At 37.9% G+C, this 17,704-nt stretch overlaps 1 protein-coding gene across 1 annotated transcript in view; it reads right to left on the reverse strand.

The window, feature by feature from the left end:
- LOC130559124 (protocadherin-15-like) overlaps nucleotides 1-17,704 on the reverse strand; it is a 164,133-nt gene that overhangs the window by 41,284 nt on the left and 105,145 nt on the right. The window contains exons 22-24 of the mRNA XM_057342027.1: nucleotides 10,142-10,258; nucleotides 2,729-2,869; nucleotides 1,558-1,670 (exon numbers count right to left, since the gene is read on the reverse strand). Of these exons, the coding sequence (XP_057198010.1) occupies nucleotides 1,558-1,670; nucleotides 2,729-2,869; nucleotides 10,142-10,258 (371 nt within the window). The remainder of the gene's footprint in view (nucleotides 1-1,557; nucleotides 1,671-2,728; nucleotides 2,870-10,141; nucleotides 10,259-17,704) is intronic.

Here is a 17,704-nt window from a genome sequence, read left to right on the forward strand (position 1 = left end):
ATGGAGCTAAATGTAATACATTTTAAGATCTCATCCCCACTAAACAGTCTTAGTTGGTTATAACTCCTTATTAATGCAACATAATTCAGAAGGGTGGAAACGAAGCCCCAGAGAATGAATTGACTGACTAACCCAATGTAAGGTTTATTAGAAAGAGAAACAAGGCTACGCTAATTGCCTTTCGAAACAAAGAGCAGTATGCCTCACGGTTATTCCCAGAGACGGCCCTCAGCCATGGTTCAAACTCTTTATCCTCCAACCATTTGCATGAAAACTTCCATTTCCTCATTAGTCAACGATGTTGTTTAACAACCGAGTGTAAATGGACCTCCCACTATTCGCCTACGCAATGATTAAATTCAGGCAAACTTTAGCATCTGACCTCTCTGGACAAATATGAACAGATGACACAAAATTTAATAGCTTGGAAAATGGCATTTAAGACTTCTTAATACTTTTTAAGGGCCTTATTTTTCTAAAAATGTATTTATAAACTTTTAATACTTTTTAAGACTCCGCGGACACCCTGCACTCACCCTGCTACCTGCGGACACATTTCAACCGCCTACAACAGCTCATGCTGATTAAAATGACTCGCAACAGCAGTGTGATAAAAGTAAAGATCTATGAATCCAATTTTGGAAATGACACATACCCGCTCAGTGTAAAGAATAATTCACAGCCCCTTCACCATCTCACTGCAGGAGGGTCATTTCCACCACCACATGCTGGCTGAAGCTCTATTTAGTCTGTTTCTGCTATATTCCATTATATTTTTAGATCCAAGTCTTTTTTTTTTCATTTTATACATGGGGGACAATACGAACGAGAAATTCATATATTCTCTCTGACCGAAAGAACAAAACCCTTTCTCCAGGGTTCCTTTACAGTAAGAATGACAGTAGACATGAGAGAGTGTGAAAAGAAAAGAACAAGCTTTCTCGTATGCTGTTTTTACCACATGGACCAAAAAAACAGATTCTTGTCCTACCGGCATCCCACAATATTTGATTGCTTTTATTTTTTACAACAAATTGCATTAGAAGCTAAACACAACAGCAAACATAGAGACATTTACCAATTTCAATATATAAAATATACATTTATTTCTAAACTGCTGATGGCTTTCACTAAATATATATTTCACCCCTGAGATGATTTAAGTGGGTGCAGTTTCTTGGTGAGGTCGGTACATACCACTATCGTCATACTGTACGATGTTGTGTCTTCAATTTAATCAATACTCCAAACAAAATCCTTGTGTGCCTGAAAACTTTAAAACCCTTGAGAGGACACTCCAGAACGTTCAATATCCGCATATAAACCTGCTGATGAGCTGCAGACGTGCCCTTTCAGAAACAACAGCATGTCTTTCGAGTGCACCACACCAGCTAGAGGACGCCAGCATTTCTAGTCATACATACTGTAGTGCTAACACTCATTATTCATGCAGATGTTGTGAATGAGCCATCTTAACACTACTCAGAAACCTCAAAGAGAACATGTCATGATGTATATTGCAATTTTCTGTGGTCGTTAAAAAACAGCTGCACACACCTGTATTCCTCCTCGGTGAAGATGGGAATCCTGGATGGCTGGAGAACCGTGATTTCCACTGTGGTTCTGTTCATCTTCACCGGTTCTCCATCATCATACGCGATCACCACCAGCTATAAGCAGAATTTATGGGATAGAGATGTGAATATTGGTCAATAGTACATAAAAATGCTGTTTACATAATTTGAATACAGCTTTTCTGTGATTATAATGTTTTTCACTTCTAAATTAAAATGCATTTTGATGCCCTCATTTTAAACAATGGTTAAAGGAACTGTTGGAATTGCTTGGCTTTGTCAAGACTTCCTTATTGTTAAGGAAAAACCTACAGACTTTTACAAAATATGGACACTCTTTATAGACTTTTTGAAGGAAGTTTATCCACATATTCTCTATGTAACTTGGCTTAACATGCATCATACTGCATGTCATGTATAGACATGTATATAATCATAGTATATTTTATCATTAATATTATTAATTCGTTAATGTCTATAAGTTTAACAAAAGATAGTGTTGAAAATAAAACGAATTTGGTACTTTTTGCAGGGCATAATTTAATGAAATCCTGTGGTTGTACTCAAGATTTTGGCATAATATTAATTTCATTAAATATTCATGTAATATTCATTCAACTAAATAAAACATTTAGATGAATTTATTTATTTTTAAACAAATACTTATAATATACTACTAAATATTTCTTATAATATATTATTAATATATGATATTTATAGTATAATATTCTTAATATTTATAATATAATATAATACATTCATGTTTTAAATGCTTTCTCAGTTGCTCTGGATAAAAGCTAAATGAATAAATGTAATGTAATGTAAATATATTACATTTTTCTGCGGGAATTAATGATAAAACAGAATATTATAACAGGAACCCTATAGACCCCCATAACTGTACACTCTTAAAAAAAGGTGCTTAAAAGGTTCTTCACAGCGATGCCATAGAAGAACCATTTTTGGTTCCACAAAGAACCATTCAGTCAAAGGTTCTTTGAAGAACCATCTCTTTCTCACTTTTTCAGAATCTGCAGATGTTAAAGGTTCTTCTATGTCATGTTTTTTTAATACATCAAATGTTAAGCAGGTCTTTGAGAAGGGTCAATTCTCCGTGTATAACAGCAGAAGGATGAACTCTTTCCCAGACTCACTCTGAACACAGCGGTGGGCTGCTCGTTCAGGTTGACTTTGGTGATGATTCTGCCTGTGTCCTGCACCACATCAAAGATACTGCCGCTGTAGGGAGACTGCTCCTGATCCACTCGGTAGCGCACTTTACTGGCGGCCATACCCTGAGGGACGAACACGGTTAGTATCAGCACATCCCTGGAGCACATCCACTTCAGGTAAAAAGAGCAAAGCTGCCATATTATTATATTTAATTATGTACATCACATTATGATATAAATGCAGTGGTCTTCTGTTATCTCTACATCAAAAGGGCTTCAATCGTATGTCATTAAAGCAGAATTCTTTCCATTATATTATATCAAAACAATTAGCAGAATAGACATTTTTTTTCATGTAGCTTAACTGCTAGAATACTGAACTAGCAAATCTAAGGTAATGGGTTTGAATCCTAAAAAACACACAAGATGAAAAATATTCCGTCAATGCATTGTGAAGAAATTTGAATATAAGAGGTTTGCCAAATTTAAATGTAATATAAGGCATTTGAAAAATGTAATTTGAATATAAGGGTTTTGACAAATGTAAATGTTAAAAAGTCACTTTAGTGTAGTTTTCTTCAAAAAGCTACATACAGTTCAAGTTACGTAACATTGATGTGCGCATGCCGGGTAGGATAATCTGACGGGTATAGAATGAAATTTCGGGACACCAGCCCATTCTAAACCCCTAAACCCTGCCCCCCCCCCACTAAACATAGCAGCCCCCTCACTTTGTGCACCCTGGCACCGACTCTGTGTTTATACATTCAAACAATCGATAACAGTGACAGGATGTTGGAAATGCTGTTTTGTGTGGCGTTATTATAATGACAAATGTCGCGAGCGCATTATTACAAGGCGAGAGCGCGTTCTTGTAATACGAGCGCTCGAATCTCTCCGCTCGCACGCCGATTTCCTTTGCTCGTGCACAAAACTGGACGCGCGCTTTCAATTATACGCTGCTCTCTTATGAATTTTCTCTCCTCTCGCTCAGTGAGCGTGTGCGCACTCAAAATGCGTGCCGTGCGTCCACGAATCCTTTGGTACTCTTGCTCTCGAGAGGTCCTCCTGTGTGTTCCAGGCATATAGGCTGTCAAAAGTAGTCAAGCAATCAGGGATAGGCATCCACGGCAGGCCAATGAAAACGCGACCTTATAATTGTCATTATAATAACGCCATAGTTCTCCCCCTTTCGTGGGCCCCAAGCGCGCATGGGCCCCTGGGCCGGTGCCCACAATGCCCATTGGATAATCCGGCCCTGCCCGGGCATCATGTTTAGTCGAGCTACAGAGACCGTCGTCTTACGCACCTCATTCTGCTGATACTTTACTGCTCTTCTGTCTGACTGCATCATAAATGTTTGATGGTTTGAGATGCAGTAAACACAAAGAAGTCATTTATACTGCAGGAGAAAGAGACAGAAACAACATCGCATTTACATCTCTGACAGCCAAGAAATTGGTTTCTGGTTCCTTTTTTAAATCCATGTCTGAATTTCTCTACGGCTTATTTTCTGTGTCATTTCTTTTCTTGCTCTCCCTACATTTCAAAGCATTATTTAAAAAAAAGAGGTGAATAATTGAGCAGCTTCTGTGGCAGGAGGTGAAAATAAACAGCATTGAGATTTGCTCGGCGACAAGGAGAGTAAAACGGACGTTTACCTCATGTGACCATGGTAATCTCGGTTAAGATTACTAATGTTTAGATAGTAAAAATAAAGCCAAAAGACCTGAAATTACCGCATCATTCGCTTTAGTGTCTGTATTTATGTGGAAAGTCATGTCATAGTATCTGCAAGTCTTTCTTTGTTGGTAAAACGGACTAAAGTTTATGAAGAAAGCATTTTTCATTGTGACGCAAATAAAATCACGCTTTATGCAGCAATCTGTATTTGTAACGCCTCTTTATCGCCATCTCTGTTTGAAACAAAACATTGCAGGTTGTTTTACATATTTTTCTTTTAAAAGTCTAGTGCAGTGGTCTCCAACGTGGTGCCCGCATGAACTCTGTAAGGTGCCCGCCAAACACAGGGCTCAACAATAATGATCAGGACAGTTGGCGAATATGTGACTATATCGTCATGAAAATGTTATTATTAGCACGTGTTTTAAGCTTTAATATATTCAAGTGCAAAAATATGTGAAAGAAAACTCAATTTGGTCCTGTGTACTGAAAAATAATGCATCACATGTTTAAAGTTTGAAAATATTTAATCAACAAGTAGCCCTCTGGATGATTTTATCTCTTCAGGTAGCTCTCGCTTACGAAAAGGTTGGAGACCCCTGGTCTAGTGTTTGACATTTAGCGGCATCTAGCGGTGAGGTTGCGAATTGCAACCAACGGCTCACTCCACCGATCCCTTTCAAAGCACTACGGTGGCTGACACAGGACTAAGACTTCGTCGCGTTTTTGCTTCTTTGCTGAAGGAGATAATGTATTTAAGAAACACGCTCTGTAGAGCATTTTGTCCGTTTAGGGCTATTGTAGAAACAACACTGTGAATTCCATGCAAGGGGACCCGTGGTGTATGTAGATAGAAATAGCTCATTCTAAGGTAATAAAAACATAAGGCTTCATTTATACACCTCTGAACACATGATTTTGTATATTACATTGCATTTCTGTCAATAGATCCTCCAAAAAATAACACACTGCACCTTTAATGTAATCTAAAAAACACTATTATAAGGATACCTTTACGAATCTTTTTATGCACTAGCACAATAACTATTTCTTTTACATTTTTTAAGAAAAATCACTTTGCAGATTGCAGCTTTATGATATTTCTACTTGACAACCAGACAAAAATACTGATTAAGCAAATGACTTCTTGCCATATACCGAAAAATAAATCCTCCCTCTGGGTTAAGTCAGAAAATAAGACGGGCTTCATTCTTGCTAATACGGAATAAAGCAGCTATCACTTCAAAATATGACATCCATGAGTCATTTTCAACGGGCATCACTGTCAACACTCAAACCCGAGCCGGCCACATTAGTAAGACACATTAAGTTTCCGCCTGCAGATTGTATTCATGTGCCGGCGATGTGATTAATGGCTGCCGGTTGTTCCTCTCTGTAGTGACAGTTCAGGGATGGGAGTTCATTACTCACCCCTTTAAATCTCTTCAAACAAAAGAAAGTCATGGAGTCACGGTGCAAGACGCGAGGTTCAACCGGCACAAAGGAAAGGAGGAGCTTTCATTACCCAGTGTCCTTTGCGGCGTGCATAGAAATACCTTGTCATTATCTCCTTCACCGACGCTGACTTAAAACTCGGCGGTCCTCGTTCTGTAATCATCGGGGGTTTGAGCAGAAACCTAATGAGGACGGTCACTTCCTGTCTTCGCTCTGTACCACGCTCTTGCTTTAGGGGCCGTTTCTCAGAAAGGGGTTTTATATGCGAGAATTACCCTACTTTAATTCCAGTCATGCCTGAGAGAGACAGATCGAGCTGAAGCACACCTCCATGGTGATTCACAACACAAGCGGAAAGATGAATCTGGTGTTTCTGTGGGAAATCCAGGGTCGAAAACTTCAAAACAAAAACGCACAAAACATACCAAGAAACAGCCTGGAGAAATACAGAAATGCACGCCACTCATAATAATGAGTCCTCTTATAATTTTCATCAAACCTTGGCTGTCTTTTGCGAAGACGTGTAACCTTGCAAGGCAAGAATGAAATATTGGCATATTCAAGGCCCACCAATGAGGATTCTGATGGGGCCGGCGGATAAAATTTTTCCTTGCCCTGGTTACATTTCTCAGCATACTTTTTATAAATGCTTCAGAAGTTTATTTTTATGCTTGCAAGGCTGTATTGATGTGCCTCAAAACATTCTGGATATGGATTTAAACTCCTAACATTCAATTCTTTGATTCCGTGTTGTAAAATGTGTCTTAAAGCAGTAGTTCACCTTCAAAATGAAAACGCTGTCATCATTTACACGCCCTCTTGTCATTTCAAACCTGTATGACTTTCTTTCTTCTGCAGAACACAAAAGAAGATATTTTGAAAAATGTTGGCAACAGCCCCCCATTCACTTCTATTGTAACCAATGCAAGTGAATGGGGGGGCTGTTAATGACATTCTTCAAAATATCTTCTTTTGTGTTCTGTGGATAAAAGAAAGTCATACAGGTTTGAAATGACAAGAGGGTGAGTAAATGATGACAGCATTTTCATTTTGAAGGTGAACTACTGCTTTAAGTTCCAAAGAAGCAGTAAACTATTTGCATTCACTCCACTATAGTACAACACTGATAAAAAAACCTGCATCACAGAACCACAGCGCTAGCACTGTCAAAATGTCCTTGAACTTGAAATAAATAAACAAATAAAATGCAAATCTTTCAGAAACGCTCTGGTGTGAAGTCAGGCACTGCTGTGGTTCTGTCTGCGGATGACTCCTGCAGGTTAACCTCCCAGCATGCACCTGTCCCCTACAATGATATAAACACACAGGGTCACGCGTGTCTTAAAGGGTTTCAGAGTCAACATAAATATTTCTTAGCATTCTTTCTCACATGCTGCCAGTGGCTTCGAACATCTTCGTGTCATTATAGGGATCAGACACAGTGGTTTTAAAAAAAGGACCTGAGAATTATTGATGTGTTGTGTGCACAGACTTTTTGAAGAGGTAGTTGTGATGTCCTAGCACGGAGAATGCGTAGCTTATTAATATTAGGCTGTGCTGACATCTTCTGAGATCTGAATGATAAATGCGAGGCTGCCTTAGAAATTGGCTTCAGGACGGCATCTATAATATCTTAAAATGCAGTCCTCACACAGTTTTTTGGAAGAGAGTCATTGCTTATAGCAGGGATGCGTTTTTGAATCGAAACCAACAGAAAGAGTGGTTTTAATATCAGTCAGCATCAGATGAGTAAGATGTTAACTAAAAAGTGGTTCAGGCACCCCTGCTGTGATGTGGATATTCTGCCATACGTTGGTTTACTCTTAGGAGCAAAAACCTCAGTGCTCAGTATATACCAACAAACTGTTAAAAACAACGAACTACAAAACCAACATCGCATCTTATTTTAACATCCAGTTGTGAAACAAAAAGTCCCGATCACCAAGTGGAGACATTCTGTTTGTATTAGAGACATTCAAGCTGAGTGCTTTGATTCCCTTTTCAACAGAGCAAAAACTTTCATAGAGATGAGGTAAAAACTGTTCAAGGGCAAAACACTTCACCCAAAAACGAAAATGAAAACACCCTCGAGTTGTTCCAAATCTGTATACATTTCTTCGCTCTGATGAACACAGAGAAGATATTTGGAAGAATTATTGTAACCAAGCCATTCTTGGCCACCATTGACTACTGTAGTAGGAAAAATTGCCTTATACATTTCTTAAATTTAGTTGAACACAAAAGAAGATATTTTGGATAATGTAGGAAACAGTTCTGGTGCACTTTTGACTAACATTGTCATTTTTCCTACTATGGTAGTCAATGGTGGCCAATGGTTACAAGCATTTGTCCAAATATCTTTCTCTGTGTTCATTTTGTGGGTGAACTGTCGCTTTAATGCAAAGAGCACATGAAACACAACATCTAACAAAGTTTTATTCTTAAAACATGAAAAAAATGCCAATGGTTGAAGAATAAACTCAATATCTCAACAAAAACAAGTCGTAATATCTTATGCAATTTTGCTTCCCAAGTAAATGTATCCTCATTAAAAGATATTTTACATATAAAACAAGACAAATTCACCCACTGTAAAAACACTTTTAAATACAGTAACTACATTCAGGCCTCCATAAAGTCCTTGAAACGTAGACTTTATTGGCCAGTTATTGACAACCAATAAATTATGTTAACAAGTGCTACCACACCGCTCATAAAGGGACTCTGATCCCACAAACCGTCCTTCTGTTTTACTGTCTGTGGATAATAAACATTTACAGGCGCTAGGTGCACATCCAGCCCCCTGCGTGTACAGCCACTCAGAATAAACCCAACCTCAGGCAGCGTATAACCTTGTTTGCGTAATTTATAAGGTAGAAATAGATGTGCGTGTTTGCTCTATTATAATGGCCTTGTGTTTCCCTCCAGCTTTAAAACTTGCGGGAGCGTGCTGTGCTGCATTCCAAAACCCAATAAATATCTCCATCGTCTCTGATGAAGGCACAGAAATCATTTCCTGATCCACCACGGTGTCAAAATCTCAGCGCCGTCACGCGTAATTTCATTGCGGAGTAGTCTAGCGAGCGAGAAAAGGGGGCTGGTCTCTAGACGGCGAAGACACAGAGAAAGAGTGACAGTGTAGAACAATCTGATTAGAAACAGCCGCAGCCTAACATGCTAATGCAGGCGGTTGAACAGGTACGCTAGAGAGAGAATCTCAAAGTGGGGTGTTTAAAGTCAAATGATGAAATCAATGTCTATCATGTCTTCTAAAAACGATAAAGGAATAGTTTTATACCATGTGTATTTATGATTTATGATTTCCTTTCTTTAGCTAAACACAAACTACGATTTTTGAAATATCCGTCACTGATGTCCATATAAAGCTCCCAACTTGTTAAAGCACACAAATCTAAGTTTTCCATAGGACTCCAGTGATTTATATGCGCCTTCTGAAGCAAAACGGCACTATTGTGAAAGAAAATTATTAATATTTTTAGTTTATTTAGCAAAATTAAAATCAAAACAAACCCAAATCCAAATACTGTATGTGGATGAGTTGATACAGTATCTTCAAATGTCATTGGTTCTTGTGACTATCTGGCATAAGATATTTTATCCAGGAAAAGCAAATGACATTTAAAGCGATTGATGCATTGCCATATTTAAATTGAAGTTGGCTTCGATTTCAGTAAATAAGCTCAAAATGATGACCAAGACATTTATTAATCCACTGTATTCGTTTGGACTACTTTTCTAATGGATATACTGCCGTGTTATCACATATAAGTTATCACATATAAAAAATTTTACAAATATTATTGTTGTATTGCTTAAAAGTGAATTTGAACTTGTTTTCTTTGCAGTTTTTGAGGTCTGAAAAAAACAGAGCATACGTGGTTTTGTTTGAAATTTGGAAGAAATATTGTTAGTAGTTCACAGAATGAAACAAAAAATGATCATTTTGCCTAAACAAATACCTATAAATAGTCAAATTTAAAATCAGAAAAACTGTCTCTTAATATTTTCTGCTTCTGTGTGTGCTTTATTTGAAATGTATTACAAAACAAAACAAAAAAGCACACAACATATGAGAAATATGAGAGGTTTAAAACGCATTTTTTAAGCATTAACCCAACTTTCAGTGATTTAATTTTTTTCTTTGTGAAAATAGCCACATCTGCTTATGCTGTCACGTGATTCATCAGAACACAAGTTGAACATTGCAGAAGTCTACTTTTGTCTTTGTGTACTCACGGGAGGGTCCTGATCGTCTGCAAACACAGTGGCGATGACGGTTCCCTTCTCTGCGTTTGGAGCAACCACCCCTTTATACAGCGCCTGACTGAAGACCGGCGAGAAGTCATTCATATCCTAAAAAAACAGACACAAACATGGATATTTATCAACCAAGAGGTCATGGTTTGGCTGGTTAGCGTCATGCAGTTACTGGTCCTGCACCAGCCGAACAAGTGTCTTTGAGATAAACGCTCCTTCTGAAGGACTCTCTCCAGGTATTATAAAGCCCCTTGATATTACCAATCCTCATTAAAACAGGATTGAGGCAAGCGGTGCCTGCTGGCAGTGTCTTTCCTCTACTCCTCGAGGAGATACACAATGACAAACACAACATTAATCAGCTTATGGATTCTCCTGCCTTTCACTAATATTCACCACCATTACAAAAAGCACTTTACATCATCTTTTAGGGCGTACCAAGTCATTTTTTCACTTCAAGTTTTGCACACAAATAGATTTTTTGGCAAATATGATGTACACTTGCATTAAATGAGTAATCGAGTCGCATCAGTAGCCAAGAAAAGTGGACACATCTCAGGGAGACTACCATTTTAAAGGGCCGGTTCACTCAAAAATGAAAATTCTTGCATCATTGCCTCATGTCATTTCAAACCTGTATGACTTTCTTTCATCTACACAACACAAAAAATATATATTTTGAAGAATGTTGGTAAAAAAGCAACACCGGCATCCATTGACTTCAATTGTATGGACACAAAACTAAGGAATTTCTAAAAAATATTTGTTTCTGTGCTTGTATATACATATTTTTTGTCTATTGTGTAAAAGTTTATTAACAATTGTGCATTTTTAAATAAATGATTTATTTTATTTTGTTATCTGTCTTTTTTGTATGTCTTCTGTAACCCAAAAACATTGTGTGCTCAAACATGCTTTAGACAATAAAAGCTTGAAATAAGGGCTGTCAAATGAATAAACGCAATTAATCGCATACAAAATAAAAGTTTGTGTTTACATAATATATGTCTGTGTACTGTGAGAATTAATTTTGTTGTTATAAAAACATACAAATACATGCATATGTTAAAAATATAAAAATAAAACATGTATACATGTATGTGTATGTCTTTATAAATACAAAATTAATACGCACAGTACGCAGACATATATTATGTAAACACTAACTTTTATTTTTGCGTGATTAATCGTTTGACAGCCCTACTTAAAATGATAAATGAATAGTAGGTTATAAATACAAGCGCTTAATTATTTCCACAATGTAATTGGCCACTACATGACAGTATAAAGTGTGCGTGCACCGTTTTATCATCTCATGAAACACTGAGCAAAAAAAAGAAGAACCTAGTGCTCCTTTAGCATTCCTCCTGCATAGAGAGCGAGTGGAGATCAGGATGTTGCCCTGTGGGAGGAGAGCGGGCTATTCTTCATCTCATGGCATCCTTTGATTAGAGCTGAGCGAGGTGAGGATGGTGTGTGAAATGTGAGGGAGCCCCCAGCAAACTCTTTCCCACTTCAGCACATGCTACTCCGAAATATTCACAGATCAGATGTGGCTCATCAGTTAGCACTTTAATGGTGAGGAAAGTGTGTGCATGTGTGTGCGTTTGCGTGTGTGTGTGTGTGTATGGCACTCATTTTATCTCTCTGGCTCCGTTCTCAAAACCTAGTGAGCTGCATATGTAGGAAGCATTTTAAGGCGCCATAGGCGTAATGGAGACGCTAAAGCTGTTCCAAAACGTAGGCAGCATGATTATGATATTAGGATTACTTTTTGGCTCATTCAAAAGAAATCAAAGGGTTGTAATACACGCAAAGGACAAGACAATCCCAAAATGCAATGCAAGCACAAAATTGTACCTTAATATTTAAAAGTGACAGACGCTAAATAAAAAAAAGTAAAAATGTATGCAGAATACATAAAGAGAGCTCACTAAGTTTTAAAGCAGAGCCTTTAGGAGCTATACAAGTTCAGCCCAGTGCCGTGGAGAGAAGCTGCGAGTTTCCGCGTGTCTTTATTGGGAGTTGCCCACATCGATACATCCTGACCTTTCACCACTCAGCATGAGCTCAAGTGACTGAAACTACAGCAGAAGATATATGGATCTATATGGAGTGGGCTGCTCTTCTCGGGGGGTCAACGGGACCAGGGCTGCAGACGCACACAGGATCGAAACAACCCTGAAACTGTTGTGAGAGTTCAAACCACCCAACCTGCGCGTTCACTGAGACCTGCACTGAGGGTATTGACCACACTCACACATCCATAAACTGGGAGTACTGAAATAATACAAAGCCAATAAACAGATGCGTTGTTCTATCTGGTTGGTTCATCATCCTCATCAACAAACACAAATTGACAGAGGAGAATCAAACTCACAGACAAATGACTCATGCAGTGTTTCTTTCATGAAAAAGACTCACTGGAAAGTCAAATTTTAGACTTACCCTGGTAAAATTTACTATGGACTTACTATAGTAAAATGAAGTACTTTTGGCAGATTTATTACCATTTGCATTAACACAGTTTTACTATAAAGGCCATGGTTGAACAATGGTTACTACTGTGAGTGAATACTTTAGTGAACCTGTGGCTGCTATGGGTTTACTATAAACAAAGAAGCCATAATTACTGTAGTAAAACTATAGTTTATTTTCAAGGATGGTGCCTTAGCATGTACTGTAGTCTAACCACCCTTCACAAAACACACGGGTTAACTAACTACAGGAGCCACCGGTTTCTGTAATAAAAACATAGTAACCACCAATTTACCACGGTCTTACTATAGTAACTATAGTTGCCAAGGTTACCATGGTTTTATTAAGTTTATTTTTTGTGTGAATTGATTACCATAGTTTAACTAAAATATATTTGTTAAAAATGTGAAAATGTATATTGATTAAGCCTTGTAATACATTTTTTTTAACTAAAAATGAATAATTATGTGTAAAAAACTTTTAAACTGTTAAATATATGGTTCTTCAAACATCTAAAATAAATAAATAAACAATTATTTATTATTATTAAGTATTGTTGTAATATATGGTTCTTAATACACCAAAAAATAAATAATCAATTATTTATTAAACTTTGTTTAATATATGGTTCTTAAAAAAAGTCTGCTAAATGACTAAATGTAAAACACCTAATCTAATCTATGATCAATTATTTATTAAAGTTCCAGTGAAATAAAAAATTACAATGCCTATTTTTTTCATGAAATATTGCAGCTTTTATTGTAAATAGTTTATCAATGAGGGTCATTCTCTTTTTAAAATTCGTGTGCCCTCATATTCTTCAGTTAAAATCTGAAAATGCACTTCCTTCCTGTGACTATCCATCTTAAATCATAGATATCCCATTAGGATCTCTTTCTATGGGCCTATATACGTAGGTCGTCTGCCATATTGGAACGGTGCGAGCCGGTCTGTGTTGCCAAGTCTGCGGTTTTCCTGTGGAATTGGGTTACGTTGTAACTGTTGCGCCGGTTTGTTTTATCCACAGGTTAGGAGTGGAAGGATTTTGTTACATAGGTGTCAATCTTTTTTTGCTAAATGATGGTGACTAAAGGAGGAGGCGGTGTTTCTATTGGCTGAAAACTAAAAATGCTGTGTTCGTCACAGGAACTTACGACACACACCTGCGTCATTTGCCGGAAAAACAAGCCTCTTGTTCGCATGCAGCGGATGTTAGACATTGTCATTAATAGCGTTGTCAATATATTTCTCTTAAACAAATGCATCGATTCACTTCAGAAGACCTTTGTTAAGACTGCTCGAGTCGAGCCGTTCTTTTGATGCACTTTTTGGAGCTTCAAAAAATTGCCCACCATTCACTCACATTCTACTGCTTGGAATAAAAAGGATACGTGGTATTATAACTCCGACTGCATTATTCTTCAAGAAGAAGGTCATATTCAGTTAGGATGCCTTAAGACATGGGGAAATTTTGTTTCTTGGCTGAAGTATCCTTTTAAGATGACTTTATTCATGAATGTTAAGTTCTGTTATTTGGACTAGGGACGTTAGACTCGTGATGAAGGATTTTGTTTCACAGATCTGGCAACCCTGCCAAGCTGTTCCGTTAACACTCAAGAGTAAGCTGACTGTGTATGATTATGAAAACATATTTGTCATTGTGTAAAGTCAAACATTATATTTCCTACACTAACACATGACAACAACAAAAGGGTATCCAATTTTTTGGGAATTAAAATGCACAGCCATGGCTGCACATTATTGTGGCATTCTAGTAAACTGCGAGTGACGTCAGTGGACCGTTCCAAGATGGCGGACGCGTCAACGTGCCTGAATGGGGAATCTAGTTATTGATATCTATGTCTTAAATGACGTATGTTAGACAGCTTTGGCGGAGCATCTGTTAACTCATCCCCTTCAACTGTCAATCTGCTGCCAGTTCCATTTCAAAATGCAACGGCTGTTTTTATATATCGAATTAAATCGCAGAAAAAGATGAAAACCACGGCCACTATTTTTCTCATTATAAATTCCATTTCACTCGGAAATGCGTCTAAATACGTAAGTAAAAATGATCACAACTTCCGTTTCATGGGGACTTTAAGCTTTATTGTAATATATCAGTCTTAAAACACCTAAAAATAAATAAACAATTATTTACTAAGCTTTATTCTAATATATGATTCTTAAAACCCCTAAAAATAAATCAATTATTTATTAAGCTTTGTTGCAATATGTGGTTCTTAAAACAATTCTACATGTGTAAATGTTTACTAAATTTGTACCAGTTATTAGGGGGTTGGAGGTTCCTCTACAGTACTAAAAGGAAATGTTAAAGGAATTGTTAATCAAACCATTCTAAGATTAAAATCAGAATCATTATTCCTTACGATTCCCATCTTTACTTTACACCCAGCCAAATTTCCCTGACATTTAAAAGAAAAAATATAGCAAAGCGTCGTTTTCTGCAAGACCTTCCAATTCCCCTACAAGCGCAGATATGACTCCAGTCAGACTTTAATGATATTCCTTCACCTGAGCTAAAGCATCATTACAATTCGTTACACCTCTTCCCTGTCGCAGTAAATCTAACCGGCTGCAAACTTTGCTAAGTTGAAGGTAAACATCTCCGAGAAGCGGAATCTGTTTCTGGAATTGGAAACTCGAGATTCAAGGCACATCTGAGGAGAGAGGCAGCACATCCAGAATTTCACAGATTTGTTTTTCACCCCACAACAGACACTCGATGTGAAGATTGAGAGAAAATTTAATTTTCTCTCATAAGAAACAAGTCAACATGGTGTATAAACACGCGCTTTTACAAAAGAAGCAATCTTAAAGGACTATTTTGGGGCTGTATTCATCCCATTGTTTATGTATAATACCTGTGGCATGTTGTCGATTACTACTAACGATAATCCGGTGATGCCTTACTGATGGAGTTTTAAGTATTGTATCATTCCACGGTAACAGGTATTACATGATTTCATCATGCCAGTCTGACGCTTTGTACACAAGAACATGAAATAATTACAACAATTCTGACCATTGTATTGATACACTTGGTTTGACTAGCAACACTAAAATACACTTTAATACAGTATGTCCCAACCTGAAAACATAGTCACCCAAATATGCAAATTCTTTTATCATTTATTCAGGCTCACGTCATTCCAAACCTGTATGATTTCCTTTCTTATACTGAACACAAAAGACAATATTTTGAAGAACGTTGGTCACCAAACCACATTGACCCCCATTGACCTTTACTGAATGAACACAAATCCAAGACATTTCTCAAAATAGCTTCTTTTGTGTTCCACAGAAGAAAGAGTCATATACAGGTTTTGGATGGTATGAAGGTGAATAAATGATGACAGATTTTTTTGAGGGTGAACTACCTCTTCAAAGTAATATCATGAGTTTGAGATGGGACATACTGTACTGTTTTGTTGCACTTCATCTTTCATTTGAAAATAACCTGTTATATTCCTGGAAAAACAAATAACAGAAAAAACAAAAACCCAATGAGATAAATAAAGCAATAGCATGTGAGAGGTCATGCATTAAGGTTATTTTATAATAGGTAAAATGTGTTCTTAGAGACAATGCAACGTTTAAGAAAGCTGTTATATTATAAAACACATCAAAGTTGATATAATTATCATTTATTCAACTTCAATCGTACGAAGCACACCCAATCGAAACCGAGAGTCAAACCCATCCATTATTAAACTCTGGGGCTTTAATATCATGCGAGAAGCATCCTTATCTTCTGTGAACACCTATAACCAAACAACATCGATGGAAGCTTTACATAATAAAACACTGAAGTTTGTACAGTACATAAACTTCAACAAGTTCATTTTTCCAGCACTTTTCATCACACGCTACAGCTGCTGTAAACCGGAGGAGGCTAATCCTTCAGTTCTGATCCTTCGGCTAATCTTCGGAGGCGCTGGAGAGCGCTCGCGCTAAAATCCTCCCATAATTGCAGTCACAAAGCTAATGAGTCATTCAAGCCTGGAATAGCTGCGCCAGGCTAGCATCCGAACCTGCACCGAGCTTCGTCTGTCACACTGTCGCCGTCAACCAGAAATAACACGACAGGAACGTAGGCAAATGCAGGCAAAGATCCAGTAAACAACGCCCACGACGCTGCCAACATAACGGCTTCTCTTTCAGGACTAATTGAATTCGGAGATCAAATCTTTTGTAGGCATTACTGGAACACAGTCAACGGAGCTTCTGCGAGCGGCGTTAGCCACACAGACGCTCTGAAAGATCTAATCCAATCAACGGCTTTTCCTGATGCCACTAGACCTGATGAAAATTCGCCTCTCCCACCCGAACTCTGACAGGAACCTGCTGAACTTTCAAGAAAAGAGACCGACGTGATAAAAGAGAGAGTTTTAACGGGACGGCCGACGCTTTTATCAGCCTTACCGTGATTCTAACGATGACTGTTGCCGTGCCAGGAGGCAGGGTTCCTCCGTGATCCAGCGCCTCAACTTCAAAGGTGTAGGTGCTGTTCCCTGCCAAGTCTTCAAAGTCCAGAGCCTGCAGGACAGACACGGCGCCGGTCAGTCTGTTCACGGCAAAGAGCTGCCGGGCCGCTTCTGTTTTGATTCTGTAGGTCACGTTAGAGACGAGATCAGCATCCACCGCCTGAAAGACAGAGAGACGGAGAGCCAAGGTCAGGAAAGAAAGAATTAATGATCTCCCACTTCACCGGGTGCTATATTGCTACCTAACAGGTTCTTCAGATAGGTTGTGTCATGACGAATCACATTTCTATTGATCTTTGGAGATAAAAGCCCAAAAGAAGTTCAATAGAGAATTTTGCTCAAGTATCTTGCTTCTTAAAATTTCATCCTAAAAATGACACCAGTGAAATGATCTAAATGTAGAGAATATCAATCATCTTCAAAAGATCTTCAACAATATTATCTAATATCTATCAATATTATTTGTTGTTTAAAAAATTATTCTGAATTCCACTTTCTGCAACTGCCCCAGGCAAGCATCAATGTTAAGCCATAAAGAAATGGTTCACCCAAAAAT

Source organism: Triplophysa rosa, linkage group LG9 (assembly GCF_024868665.1).
Source record: "Triplophysa rosa linkage group LG9, Trosa_1v2, whole genome shotgun sequence".
Classification (NCBI taxonomy): domain Eukaryota; kingdom Metazoa; phylum Chordata; class Actinopteri; order Cypriniformes; family Nemacheilidae; genus Triplophysa; species Triplophysa rosa.